Below are 15554 nucleotides of genomic sequence, written 5' to 3' on the forward strand. Positions count from 1 at the left end.
CTAGGAGGTCACCGGTGGGAGGAGGGATAGTGGGAGTTAAGTCAACTGGAAAGATACACATGGCAAAGAGCACAGAGAGAAGAGCTCCGAGCTTGTAACATATCTTCATTGGGAGGTGAGAAAGAATGAAACTGATGATGCAGAGACAAGGTCCGAGAGGAGTCTCCAAAAGGAGACCAGGAGGAGTCATAGGGCTGTGGTCAAGGTCGGAGAGATACCGAGAAGGAATGGGGGCTGTGGTTACCTGAGTCGGGTGACCTGAGAGAAGACAGGAATCAACGTCTCTGATTCAGCAACGAGAAGAGCTGGGAGGAAGCGAAGGGCAGGAACGGACAGAGAGGGAGACCGTGGAGAGACAGAGTCAAGGTAGAGGAGGGATGTGTAGGGGAGCATTAACCCCACCCAAAGAGAGGGCTGGCTTTGTCCGGGCTCCTGGGAGGCAAGCACTGAACTCCTAACATCTCCCATGTGAAAGAATTTTCTTCGTTATTCATGGTGAGCCCCTGGGACCACATCTGATAATTTCTGTGGTTGGAAGGTTGAGACATGGAGCCATGTGTTTCCAGTCCAGTCTCTGGGGTGGAAGGGGGCCTCTGGAGACCGAGTACAACCACTGGGCTGCAGGCTCACGGAATGAAACTCCAATCAAACTTTGGACACTGGAGCTAAGGTGAGATTCCCGGGCTGGCAATGCTGTGCGCCTGTTGCCACATGTCGATGCTGGGAGAGGAAGGCCTCCCGAAGGACACAGAAGTCTGGAATTTGGGATCTTCCCAAATCCAGTGTAGGATTCTGCCTACGTGCCTTTTCCCCTTCTGATTTCTATATTTGTGCTGCAGTAAAACTCCAGTTGTAAGGCTCACACTTTACTGAGCTCTCTAAGTCGTTCTACAAATTATTGGCCCTGAGGAAATATGAGGGACCCTGAGTTTGTAACTGACGGTCTGAAGAGAGGGTTGGGTAGGTCCTGGAGATCCCCAAACCTGTGGCTAGTGTCGGAAGTCTTGGGAGGACTTGGCAGTCTGGAGAATGTGTCCTTAACCCCGAGTTTGGCCAACACCTGGTGTGGAGAGAGGTCAGAGAGGACTTTGAGGGGACAATGTCATCAAGCCCGTGTTTGCGGAGACCACCCCCCATGACTGCACTTGGGGGAAGGAACCTACGAATGGTGCCTGAAGTTGCCCAAACAAAGACAGCTCATTCATTGCAGAAGTAGGAGGGGAACCCTGACTGGGCAGATCCTGAGAGCAGGAGAAAGAGGAGAGAGGCTATACTGGACACGCTGGGACCGGATGAGTCAGACGATGTGTGGTCTGGATTCTAGAACATCCCAGCATGTCTGACAGACTTAGTAATAATAATAACCCCTAATATGGGTTACTCTCTGTACCTGGAATCTTGTTGGAAACATTTGATCCAGATTCTTCATTAATTCTGATTGACCATCCATTAGTTTAAATGAGTATTATTATTATTATTATTAGTCATTAACACCACAAAGGGAGCTCCCTCTAGCCTCCCTCAGGCTTCACAGTGGCCCTGTCCCCATCCCAGGATTAGAACAGAACTCCTGTTAAAACCCCACCCACTTGAGGCTTACGGGTGCTTCAGGGTTGGGATAAAAACAGCCACCTGCTTCATCGGGGAAAATGTGGCACATTCCTGAGGGGGAGTGGCTGTCCTTGAACAGAAACAGGGCATGGAGGGAGGGGGAATGAAACAATTCCTGAATTCACAGGCAGGCAGATAATGTTACAAAGATAGGTCAGCGAAGTCCCAGCAGAGCCAGGGTGGGGACAGGAGAACAAAGAGGGGATGGTGGCAGGGCATGCTCGTGTCCAGGAGGCGGGCTGGGAAGAAATAACCCGCCTTTGACTTCAACAATAGGGCCAGATTTGGGCTCAGATCTCGTGGGTTGAGGGGCGCTGATTGGACGGCTCATAATAAATGTAGCCACCTGCCAGGGGCACGGTTTGGAGACAAGGAGGTCTCACGAACATGGACGACCTCCTATGCCAATAGATCTGGAGGCTGACACCTCACACTCACAGAGACAGCAGCACCTGGGTTATAATGTTAAAACACTCCTAGATTGGTTGGTGAGGAGCTGTTGTTCTTTCTTTTCTTTTTTTTTTTTTTTTAAAGGTTTGTTTATTTTAGAGAGACAGAGTGAGCAAGAGATGGGGCAGAGGGAGAGAAGCTCTCATGACCTGAGCTAAAATCAAGAGTTGGACACTTAACCGACGGAGCACCCCCCCAGGCATCCCAGGAGCTGTTGTTCTGATATTATAGGCACTCCCCCTCCCTTGCGACCTCCCCAACTTCCCACAACTCTAAGACTACAGGGCTGCCACCAGCATGGTCCTCCCAACCTTCCCAGCTCCACTGCCCAAGTCCTTTCTGATGGGCTGGTGGCCATGCCCTACTGGTAGCCACATCCTACTGGTGGCCACGCCCTACTGGTGGCCATGCCCAATTTTAAATATTTTGCAATCATCCTTGATGAGATCCCTCATCTAGACTCTGCACTAACTAGGAAGTCTTTGTCAACTATTGAGCCCCACATACCTCTTCTTCATGGTCATCCTGACCCCCATGGGCACCTGCAGAAGCCCTCTGGCCAGCACTCACAGAAGGACTGGAGTGGTCACCTTCAGTGTCCTCTGTGGCTTCTTCTTGGATCATGGAGGCCTGCAGCTGTCAGCAAGCAAGAAAGTGAAGCACTAAATTCACCCTTAGAATTAGAATTACAATTTATTCTACACAAACTAAAGGCTGTCATTAAATATTAACTATGGACCAGACACCATTCTAAACTCTCTCTGTATCACCTCGTTTAGGCTTTGTGACAATCTTTTCATGTAAGCACAGTTATCAGCTGGTTCTACAGAGAAGAAAACTACAGCACAGGACGGTTAAGAGATGCACCTGAGGTCACACAGCTTGTAAGGCTAGTTAGTGGCAGAGCCAGGATTCAAACCCAGACAATCTGATTCCAGAACACATGTTTTTCTCTATGGTGCTCCAGAATGTGCCAAATTAATCCATCTTTACAGTAAACCAGTGCATGTTCAAGAGTACCTTTTATTGTTTATATATATATATATATATATATATATATATATATATATGCTATCATAAAATTATTGTACCTTGTGACCTGAGCAGCTAGATTTCTACAGGCAAAATTAATTAAGAGAGATTAATGACTGCTACAGTCTGAATGTTTGTATCTCCGCTAGTTCTTATATTGAAATCCTAACCCCCAAAGAGGATAGAGTAGAGCCTTCATGAATGGGTTAGTGACTTTATAAAGGACTCCCCATGCAACTCCCCTGCCCCTTCCACCATGTGAGGACACAGTGAGAGGGTGGCAGCTAAGAACCAGGCAGTGGAGGGCCTCACAATGGTGAACATACTGGAGCCTTTGATCTTGGACTTCGAAGCCTCCAGACCTGAACAATCAGTTTGTTGTTTAGAAGTCACCCAGCCTGTGGAAGTTTGTTCCAGCGGTCCAAAAGGACTAACATAAGGACTTTTTCAACACTAATATCCTTTTTTTTTTTTAAACATTTTTTTTTTTTTTAGATTTTATTTATTTATTTGTCAGAGAGAGAGGAGCGAGAGTGAGCACAGGCAGACAGAGTGGCAGGCAGAGGCAGAGGGAGAAGCAGGCTCCCTGCCAAGCAAGGAGCCCGATGCGGGACTCGATCCCAGGATACTGGGATCATGACCCGAGCTGAAGGCAGCTGCCCAACCAACTGAGCCACCCAGGCGTCCCACTAATATCCTTTTTTAAAAATAAAAACATTACTTTATAAAAATAGCTAAGAAAAAAATTCAAAGGCAAAAAATCTAGGTGTGATCAGCATGGAATTTGGCCTAGTTTTATCCTTGAGTTTGTTTGTTTATTTTAGAGTAGGAGAAGAGGGCTGGCTCAGAAGGGGGAAGCAGGCTCCACTCTCAGGGCAGAGCCTAACATAGGGCTCAATCTCATGAGCCTGAGATCCTGACCTGAGCCAAAACCAAGAGTTGGACGTTCAACAACTGAGCCACCCAGTCACTGTGAAACTTAATGCTCCATGTCCAAAGTGTTTCCTAGAATGATTTTATGGGTGGAGTATTGCAAATTAGGCATTAAGGTATTTTTACCTTTCTTTCTTTTTTTTCCTTTTTTTAAAGATTTTATTTATTTATTTGACAGACAGATATCACAAGTAGGCAGAGAAGCAGGCAGAGAGAGAGAGGAGGAAGCAGGCTCCCTGCTGAGCAGAGAGCCTGATGAGGGACTTGATCCCAGGACCCTGGGATCATGACCTGAGCTGAACGCAGAGGCTTTAACCCACTGAGCCACCCAGGCACCCCATTTACCTTTCTTTCTTTAGTGGGTCTACAATCTAATATGTGCAGAGCCTTAGGCAAAGGTAAAAATGGAAGTCCACATGCCATATAATTAAATATTTAAGAGTTATAAATCAAGCCCATGGACCCCTAAATAAGATATGTTCTAGTCAGGACGCCTGGGTGGCTCAGTTGGTTAAGCCGCTGCCTTCAGCTCAGGTTGTGATCCCAGAGTCCTGGGATCGAGTCCCGCATCGGGCTCCTTGCTCAGTGGGGAGCCTGCTTCTCTCTCTGCCTCTGCCTGCCACTCAGCCTGCTTGTGTGCACTCTCTCTTTCTCTCTGACAAATAAATAAATAAAATCTTTTAAAAAAAATATGTTCTAGTCTCCTATCTTGATAAATCAAGCAAATGAGCAAACAAGCCTCATAGGAACTTGAAAGGCCAGGTTTAAATTTGGAGTCCTACACCAGGACATGGCAGCATAGATGAGCTGGCCCTCCACTGTGGCATGCCACCCTATCCTTCTCCCTTCTGGTCTCATCCCATAGCACAAGGGCCATATGTGGACACTCCCGCCCACAGTGTCCATGTTCCATCTACACTGCCCCAAAAGAGCTGCCCCCTGGCATGACAGGGGCTAGTAGTACCCATGCCACTGTGTGGTTGGCCCTTTTTAGGGCCTGGAAGTGGACTCGAGTCCATTTGGACAAGAATTCCAGGGTGCCAGGTCCCAAGAGGGAGCTCTGGGTAAGCCTTCCCCTTGGCCCCATAGTACTTTGAGCCATGGTAAAAGATATGGCTCATTTTAACATAACTTTCTCTTCCTGAAATCCTATTTTCTCTCACCCTTAATTTAAAGAAGAAAATACCAAACAAGACATAGAAGATAGTTTCTCCATTTCCATACCTAAACTATAGCCTTTTCTGGTCATTATCCAGGAGCTGGTTAAAATGAACATGAATAGGGGTGCCTGGGTGGCTCAGCCATTAAGCATCTGTTTTCGGCTCAGGTCATAATCCCAGGGTCCTGGGATCAAGCCCCACCACGGGCTCCCTGCTCGGCAGGGAGCCTGCTTCTCCCTCTCTCACTCCCTCTGCTTGTGTTCTTTCTCTTGCTGTCTGTCTCTGTCATATAAATAAATAAATAAATAAAATAAACATGAATAATTTTGCAGAAGCATTAATACTGGACATTATAAACCCTAGTGCCCATCTTCTCCGCTTACTAACCATCTCACAATGATTAAGCTGAGTGCCCAGTGAAGTCAAATGTACAACTCAATTTCAAATTAGTTACCGACAACTTTCTGAAAACACATGTACTAAAAGACATGCACGAGAATATTTACAGCAGTATTATCTGTAATCACTAAAACCAGAGACAAACCGGGGACTTCCAGGGAAGATGGCCAAGTAGGAGGATCCTAAGCTCACCTTGTCCCTTGGATACTCCTACATAACACTCACATCCGTGTAAAGAAGCCAGAAAATGACCCAAAGACTGTCAGAACAGACTCTCCACAGCTAAAGGTAGAGAAGGAGCCACATTAAAAATAAAACAAAAACAAAAACAAAAAAACAGTAGGAAGGGCAATGTTGTGGTTAGGAAACAAACTGATACATGACACTATCCATGGGAAGGAGGGACACACAGGCATGGAGAAGGGAGAGGAGCAGATTGCAAACAGGCACCCCCGGCACAGGGGATCCACACTAGGAGGACAAAGCCCATATCATTTGGCTTTGAAAATCAGAGTGCTTAACTTTGCAACTTCTTACAATCAATTAGGTCTAACACAGAACTGAAAATCAGCAGGTACCACCCTGGGAATGTTGGAGGGTAATAGGAAACTGAGGCCCCACCTTTAAAGAAAGACATAACAAATAGCCCTGCTGAGATATAGCATAAAAGCAGCAGTTTGTAAAAAAAAAAAAAAAAAAAAAAAAGTGGGGTGGGGTGTGGCAAGGGATAGAAGGGAAGGAGATTTACTTACTAATCTCAGAACCAGTGCTGGAGGGGACAAGGATCTTTGAGTTCTCCCAGAACAAAAGAGCTGGTCCAGGTATTTCCTTCCTCCATCCTCTAGCCTAGATACACAGTCAGCTACAGGAACCAGTGCAGCCAGCAAACATTCTCCACCCACCTTGCTAACAGTGCCTCAAACCCTACCCTACCTCCCACCATGTTTTTCTGCCAACCACCCCCTCCAACCCACCCTTGGCAGGAATCCATCCAAAGGAGCACCACAAGTATGGCCTTGTGCAAGCAGCCCCTACAGCATTCAGCACCATTCCAAAGTGACTCTTGCCCTGGGGAGAAGGGAAGATAACCACACAAACGTGTTCAATAGTGGCCCCAGCAGTAGGACTGACTGTAGGCCCAGCCCACAACAAAAGTTTCTCAAGGACAACGTAGGGAAAGTGCCCTGCAGTTCAGTCCTACTGCATCTCTGGTAAATGCCTGGTCTGACCCAACTTGAGCCCAAACTGGCTCATTAACTACACAGGGACCAAACCCTGCCCACAACAGGCAAAGAGTCATTGCAGATGACTAGACCAAAGGCAAACACAGCTCAGCCACAACAGTAGGACACACGCAACACACCCAGGAGATGCCCTTGAAGACCGAGCTTCTGGTGAACAGAGGAACTACAGGACCTCTTCTTCATAATACCACCACTTTCAAGAGCACAAAATGTAGCTGACTTTCCTAATACATAGAAACACACAGAGAATTAGACAAAATGAGGAGACAGAGGAATATGTCCCAAATGACACAGGACAAAATCCCAGCAAGAGAGTTAAATGAAATAGAGATAAGCCTGATAGAGAATTTAAAATAATGGTCATAAAGATATTCACTAGACTTGATAAATGAAGGGAGGACCTCAGTGAGACCCTCAGTAAAAAGACAGAAAACTTTAAAAAGAACCAATCAGAGCTGAAGAACTCAATAACTGAAATTAAAAATACACTAGAGGGAATAAAGCCTAAATTAGAGGAAGTAGAAAAACAGATCAGTGACCTAGGGGAGAGAGTAATGGAAATAATCAAAGCTGAACAAAAGAAAGAGAAAAGAATAATAAAAAATGAGAAAAGGGGAGCCTGGGTGGCTCAGTTGTTAAGCATCTACCTTTGGCTCAGGTCATGATCCTGGGGTCCTGGGATCAAGCCCCACATCAGGCTACCTGCTTGGTGGGAAGCCTGCTCCTCCCTCTCCTTCTCCTGCTTGTGTTCCCTCTCTCACTGTGTTTCTGTCAAATAAATAAATAAAATCTTAAAAAAAAATGAGGACAGATTAAGGAACTCAACAACACTATTGAGTGTAATCATATTCATAATGTAAAGATCCCAAAAGAAGAAGAAAGAAAAGGAGGCAGAAATTTTACTTGAAGAAATAATAGCTGAAAAGTTCATGAATGTGGAGAAGGAAACAGAAGTCCAGATTCAAAAGGTACTGAGATTTCCTCAACATAATACATCCAAGGAGGCCCACACCAAAATACATAGTAATTAAAATGATAGTGATAAAGAGAGAAGTTCAAAAGCAGCAAGAGAAGAGAAAACAATTATGAGGGAAGTCCCATAAGGCTATAAGGGGATCTTTTAGCAGAAACTTTACAGGCCAGAAGAGAGAGGCAAGACATATTCAAAGTTTGGAAAGGAAAAAACTTGCAACCAAGAATACTCTCTCCAGCAAGACTATCATTCAGAATCGAAAGAAAGATAAAGAGTTTCCCAGACAAACAAAAGCTAAAGGAATTCACTGTCACCAAACCAGCCCTACAAGAAATATTAAAGGAGACTTTTCAGGTGTAAATGAAAGATCATAAGCAGGAGTAAGAAAAGTAAGAAGCACAAAAACAGTAAAATTAAGTTCATCTATAAAAATGAATCAAGGAATTCACTAAATAAAAAGATGTTAAGTGTGACACCACACCTAAAATATGGGGAGGGGAGAAGAGTAAACGTTTAGTGCTTTTAGAATGGGTTCAAATTTAAGTGACCATCAGTTTAATATAGACCACTATATGTATAAGACGTTATATGTATATGTAATGGTAACCAAAAATCAAAAACTGGTAATAAATATGCAAGAGATAAAGATAAAGGAAACCAAGTATATCACTAAAGAAAGCCACCAAAAGGTGAGAGAAGAGAGCAAGAAAAGAAAGGAACAGAAAAGAATTATAAAAACAACCAAAAACAAGGAACAAAATGGCGATAAGGACATACCCATTAATAATTACTTTGAATGCAAATGGACTAAACACTTCCATCAAAAGACATAGAGTGATGGGATGGATAAAAAGCAAGACCCATTTCTATGCTGCCTACAAGAGTCATATTTCAGACCTAAAGCCACATGCACTTTGAAAGTAGAGAGATGGAAAGATATTTATCATGCAAATGGAAGTGAAAAGAAAGCCAGCATAGCAATACTTGTATTGGACAAAACAGACTTTAAAACAAAGACTATAACAAGAAACAAAGGACACTATATAATTACAAAGGTAACAATTCAACAAGAAGATATGACAATTGTAAATAATATGCACCCAATAGAAAAGCACCCAAACACATAAAGCAGCTATTAACGAGCATAGAGGAATCGATCAATAGTAATAAATACTATTAGGGGACTTTAACACCCCATTTACAGCCAAACAGAAAACGAACAAGGCAACAGTGGCTTGAATGACACACTGGACCTAATGAATCTAACAGATATATTCAGAACATTACTTCTTAACACTGCAAAATACACATTCTTTTCAAGTGTACATGGAACATTCTCCAGAACATATCACCTGTTAGGCCACAAAACAAGTCTCAGCAAATTCAAAAACACTGAGGTCATAGCATGCATCTTTTCCAACCATAATGCTATAAACCTAGGAATCAACCACAATAAAAAGTCTGGAAAGAACACAAATACATGGAGGTTAATTAACAGCCTACTCAACAATGAATAGGTTAACAAAGAAATCAAAGAGGAAATCAAAAAACATATGGAGGCAAATGAAAATGAAAATACAATGGTCCGGGGTGTCTGGGTGGCTCAGCTGGTTGAACAACTGCCTTCGGCTCAGGTCATGATCCTGGAGTCTTGAGATTGAGTCCCACATCAGGCTTCCTGCTTGGCAGGGAGTCTGCTTCTCCCACTGACCTCTCTCCTCTCATGCTCTCGCTCTCTCTTATTCTCTCTCTCTTGTAAATAAATAAAATCTTAAAAAAGAAAATACAATGGTCCAAAATCTTTGGGATGCAGCAAAGCTGTTATAAGAGGTAAGTGTATAGCAATACAGGCCCATCTCAAGATTCAAGAAAAATCTCAAACAACCTAATCTCACACCTTAAGGGGCTAGAGAAAGAACAAATAAAACCCAAAACTAGTACTAGGGAGATAATAATATAGTTTAGAGCAGAAATAAAATAGAAACTAAGAAAACAACAGAATAGATCAATGAAACCAGGAGCTGGTTCTTTGAAAAGATCAAAAAAATTGATAAGCCTTTAGCCAGACTCATCAAAAAAGAGAGAGAAAGAGAACTCACAATCAGAAATGAAAAAAGAGGAATAACAACCAATACCACTGAAATACAAAGGATTATAAGAGAATATTACAACAAGTTGGACAACCAAGAAGAAATGGATAAATTCCTAGAAACATATAACTCCACAAAACTGAAGCAGAAAGAAATAGAAATTTGAACAGACTGATGACCAACAAATGATGAAATTAAATCAGTAATCAAAAAACTCCCAATAAACGAAAGTCCAGAACCAGATGGCTTCACAGATGAATTCTACCAAACATTTAAAGAGTTAATACCTATTCTTCTCAAACTATTCCAAAAAACAGAAGAGAAAGGAAAGCTTTCAAATTCATTCTACAAGGGCAACACTACCCTGATAAAGACACCACAAAAAAGAGAAAATTATAGGCCCATATGTCTGATGAACACAGATGCAAAAAGTCTTCAACAAAATACTAGCAAACTGAATCCAACAATATATCAAAAAAAAAAAAAATCATTCACTACAATCAAGTGGGATTTACCCTGGGATGCAAGGGTGGTTTTGTAGTCACAAATCAAACAACATGATATATCACATCAACAAGAGAAAGGATAAAAACCATATGATCATTTCAATGGATGCAGAAAAAAAATATTCGACAAAGTATAACATCCATTCATGATTAAAAAAAAAAAAAAGTGCGCAACAAAGTAGGTTTAGAGAGAACAGACCTCAACATAATAAAGGCCCCTATGTGAAAACCCCACGGGGAACATCATCCTCTGTGGTGAAAACCTGAGAGCTTCTCCCCCAACATCAGGAACAAGACAAGGATGTCTGCTCTCACCACTTTTATTCAACAGAGCATCACAAGTCCTAGTCATAGCAGACAACAAAAAGAAATAACAGGCATCCAAATGGGTAAATGGGCAAAACTTTCACTATTTGCAGGAGACATAATACTGTATACAGAAAACCTAAAAGATTCCACTAATAAACTGGCATAACTGATCAACAAATTCAGTAAATCTGCAGGATACAAAATCAATGAACAGAAACCTGTTGCAGATCTGTACACTAAAAAGGAAGTAGCAGAAAGAGAAATGAAGAAAAGAGTCCCATTTACTATTGCACTGAAAAGAATTAAATACCTAGGAATAAACTTCACCAAGGAGGCGAATGACTTGTATTTCTGAAAATTACAAAACGCTGATGAAAGAAATTGAAGATGACACACCAAAAATGAAGAGAGCCCATACTCATGGACTATTGTTAAATGTCCATACTATCAAAAGCAATTTGCAGATGTAAGGCAATCCCTATCAAAATACCAACAGCATTTTTCACAGAGCTAGACCAAGCAATCCTAAAATTTGTATAGAACCACAGACAATTATCAAGTAGCCACAGCAATCTTGAAAAAGAAGAACAAAACTTGGGGTATCACAATTCCTTATTTCCTTATTTCAAGTTATATTACAAATCTGCAGTAATCTAAACAGTATGGCATCAGCACAAAAAATAGACACATAGATCATGAAGCAGAATTGAAAGCACAGAAATAAATCCATGAATATAAGGTAAATTAATTTTTGACAAAGGAAGCAAGGATGTACAATGGGAAAAAAGAGTCTCTTCACCAAATGGTGTTGGGAAAACTAGATAGCTACATGCCAAAGAATGAAACTAGACCACTTTCTCATACCATACACAAAAATAAACTCAGAATGGATTGAAGACTAAATGTGGAACTGAAACCATACAAGTCCTAGAAGAAAACACAGGCAGTAAGTTCTCTGGCATCAGCCATAGCAACATTTTTCTAGGTATGTGTTCTAAGGCAAGGAAAACAAAAGCAAAAATAAATTACTGGGACTACATCAAAATAAAAAGCTTTTACACACCAAAGGAAACAGTCAACAAAACTAAAAGACAACTTACTGAGTGGGAGAAGATATTTGCACATGATATATCCAGTAACGGATTAGTATCCAAATATATAAAGAACTTACACAACTCAATACCAAAAGAACAAATCATCCAATGAAAATATGGTCAGAAGACATGAATAGATATATCTCCAAAGAAAAGAGACAGTTGGCTAGCAGACATGTGAAAAGATGCTCAACATCACTCACCACCAGGGAAATACAAATCAAAACCACAATGAGATATCACCTTACACCTGTCAGAATGGCTAAAATAAAAAAACACAAGAATCAACAGTGTTGGAGAGGATGTAGAGAAAAAAGAAACCTTGCGTACTATTGGTGGGAATGCAAACTGGGGCAGCCACTGTGGAAAAGAGTACAGAGGCTCCTCAAAAAAATAGAAATAGAACTACCATACAATCTAGTAATTCCACCCTGGGTATTTACCTGGAGAAAACGAAAGCACTATTTTGAAGTACCCCTACGTTTATTGCAGCATTATTGACAACAGTCAAATTATAAAAGAAACCTGTCCATCAACAGATGAATGAAAAAAAGAGGAAGTGATGTATCACCCATGTCATTGCATGGCTGAATACTCCGCCATAAAAAAGAACGAAATCTTGCCATTTGCAATGACATGGATGGCCTAGAGGGTGTTGCGCTAAGTGAAATAAGTCCATCAGAGAAAGAAAATACCATATTATTTAACTCATGTGGAATTTCAGAAACAAAACAAATGAACAAAGAAGAAGAGACAAACCAAAAAATAGACTCTTAACTCCAGAAAGCAAACTGGTGGTTACCAGAGGGGAGGTGAGTGGGGGTGGGTAGACTAGGTGAAAGGGATGAAGAGTTCATCTTACTGTGATGAACATTGGGTAATATAAAGAATTACTGAATCACTATATTGTCCATCTGAAATGAATAGAACACTGCATATGTTAACTATACTGGAATTTTAAACATAATAAAAAAATTAATTAATTGGGGCGCCTAGGTGGCTCAGTGGATTAAAGCCTCTGCTTTCGGCTCAGGTCATGATCCCAGGGTCCTGGGATCGAGCTCCGCATCAGGCTCTCTGCTCAGTGGGGAGCCTGCTTCCTCCTCTCTCTCTGCCTGCTTCCCTGCCTACTTGTGATCTCTGTCTGTCAAATAAATAAAATCTTTAAAAAAAATAAAAAAAATTTTAAAAAAAATTAATTAAAAACAAAATAAATCAATATATAATGAAACTAGAACAAGTTAAATAACTATCAGTGAGCAAATGGATAGACATATTGTGGTATATTCATACATGGTAATACCATATAGTAATTACACACAAGCGCATGTCCATACATATCTCTGGAATGTGACACCGGATGAAGGAAGCCAGATCCAGAAGAGGGTATGTGTATGACCCCCTTTACATAACATTTAAGAACAAATGGAGCTAGCGTTCCTGGCTGGCTCAGTTGGGGAAGCATCTGCCTTCAGCTCAGGTCATGATCCCGGGGTCCTGGGATCAGGTCCCACTTCAGGTTCCCTGCTCAACGGGAAGTCTGCTTCTCCCTCTCCCTCTGCCCCTCCCACCTGTACATGCCCCCCCCCCAAATCAATAAATAAAATCTTTTTAAACATAAAATAAAGTATAGCATGAAAGGCACATGTAAATGTAAAGACATTGAGTAGAAATGCTAAGCTACATCACTGTGACTTGAGATATGGGCGAGGGAGGAGACCTGGGTCCAGGAGGGCAAGTAGAAGGGGAGACAGAATGTGGAAGGCCGGGCTGTCCAGGGAGGAAGGTGTGCACTCACGGGCTGGCTGTGGGGCATACGCCACAGGGGCCATAGCACAGGCAACCCGCTAGTGCAGGAGTTTCCAAATGCAGGGATCCTGGGTGATAGGATTATAGAGGAGCCTGAATACAGGGGACCCCCTGCCCATATCCCTGAGGCCCCGCGGAACAATTGGTTTAGAATCTCTTCATGCTGGGTTTCCTTAAAGTTTCATAGAGGGAACTGGGAGGGGGCCAGATGATGGAATTATGGAATCATCTCTTGGATGTAAGCGGTAGAAATGTTTCTAACATGAGAAAATGACCACCAGGGTCCTAATCAGCAGCCAAAAAAACCAACCAACAGCTATGCATTCGGAGGAGATCCCAAGGAGACAGACCTCCACGCCATCTCGGGGGACTCCTGCTACCCAGAGTCGAGTTAGGGGGTATCATCCAAGACGGCAGACTAAGAAAACCTTCTCTGACTCCATTCCCTATTGGGTAAGTCATCGTGGGGGAAAAGGGAGAAAACAACTACACTGAGATCAGCAACTGTTTACACCTTCTGTGGAGCAAAGAGCAAGGCAGGAGTCGCGGGAGTCAGCTGCTCACTTACGGGCTTATGGACTTAAGCTCACTGCCTTTATGGACGGGGTGAGTTTCTAGAAAAGAGAGTGGCATCTATGTCGGCAAACAGCTCTTTGCCACCGTCCTTTGAAATACTTGGTCACCTCTAGACCACCTTCTACCACCGCCGCCCTTTATCAGCTGGGTCTCTCACCAATTAACCAAACAATAAACAAGCATTCTTGGCTTCGTCTTTTTTCTAATTCATCTCCGGCTTGAACAGTGTTCATCAAACAAGCTTCCTAACGAAGTCCACACAGCAGGAAGAGAAGCAGGTGATGTAGAAAGAGGGCGCCACCTAGGGACGGATCTCTGGTACTCCAGCCTCAGTTCCCGCTCCCTGATTCAGCCAGGTCAGTATCCCCCAGATTTGAGAAAAGGAAGTATTTATCTGAAAATATCTACAACCACTTAAAACATGTGTGATCTCAGCACATTCCACTTACTCTTTTGCACTGATGTACATACAGAGCGCGAGACTGATCATCTCAAACCGCGCTCGTGTGGATTTCTAGATTCTGATGTGCCCTGGGAGGTCAATCTTCCCAAATCCTATTTGATTTAGACTGATAGTAAACTCTTCTTCACTCCCCGAGTAAACACGAGGCTCAGGAGCAGTTCAGACAAAAGGAGGAAACCGACTGAATGGGCTATTTGGCAAAAGGGAAAAAATCACTAGTAAACGGAAGCTGGCTTATTTGTATTTCTTCACTCCTGTACTCGCACACTCTACCATGATATAGTAAAAGCTCACAACTGAAAAATCTGATAAAAACAGCTTTCAATACTCATCAACAAGCTCATACTATAGTAGAATACTTTTATTTTCAACTAATCACACAATCATGTTCAGACTCTAAGTCATTAGCTACAGGAGACTTGGCGTACACACATACCCTGAGCAAAGTTTGCAAAATGTAAGATTTAAATGTGTTTGCCCTTCATAGAGCATTGTTCTGGAAATCAGAAGGCCCTCCAAGCCCAGCACCCTGTTGAAAGTGCAAACTTCTATTTTCAAGGAACGCACGCTCCTACCCACAGTGAGGGCATGGTAACAAGTAGGCACTTACCAGCGATTTTCGATGATTGGCTCTAAGAATAAACGGCTTAATCAGGAGCATCCATGGGACAGAAATCAAAGCCATAATAACAAAGAAACTCTGGACTTCTTGCTGTAAGATCAGAATAGTAAGATCCCATCATTTCAAGGTGATCTCACAGCGTAACTTATATGATAAATATCATAAATATGGATCATTTTAGTTGTACTTTATTTTGAGAGAGTGAAAGCATGTCAGTGTATCCATTCACCTTTATGTTTTGGAATATTCCCATTGAAGTCCAGTGGTGCCCAGCGTCAATCCA

General features: G+C 42.4%; 1 protein-coding gene across 5 annotated transcripts in view; it reads right to left on the minus strand.

Annotated features, from left to right (window-relative positions):
* The window catches only part of ATP6V0A4 (ATPase H+ transporting V0 subunit a4), a 75528-nt gene that overhangs the window by 5189 nt on the left and 54785 nt on the right, over positions 1–15554 (minus strand). For all 5 annotated transcript variants that reach the window (XM_047695580.1, XM_047695582.1, XM_047695584.1 and 2 more), the window contains 2 exons: positions 15260–15361; positions 2569–2697 (listed from right to left, as the gene is read on the minus strand). In XM_047695580.1, coding sequence (XP_047551536.1) covers positions 2569–2697; positions 15260–15361 — 231 coding nt within the window. The remainder of the gene's footprint in view (positions 1–2568; positions 2698–15259; positions 15362–15554) is intronic.

Source organism: Lutra lutra, chromosome 11 (genome assembly GCF_902655055.1).
Source record: "Lutra lutra chromosome 11, mLutLut1.2, whole genome shotgun sequence".
In the NCBI taxonomy this organism is placed as follows: Eukaryota; Metazoa; Chordata; class Mammalia; order Carnivora; family Mustelidae; genus Lutra; species Lutra lutra.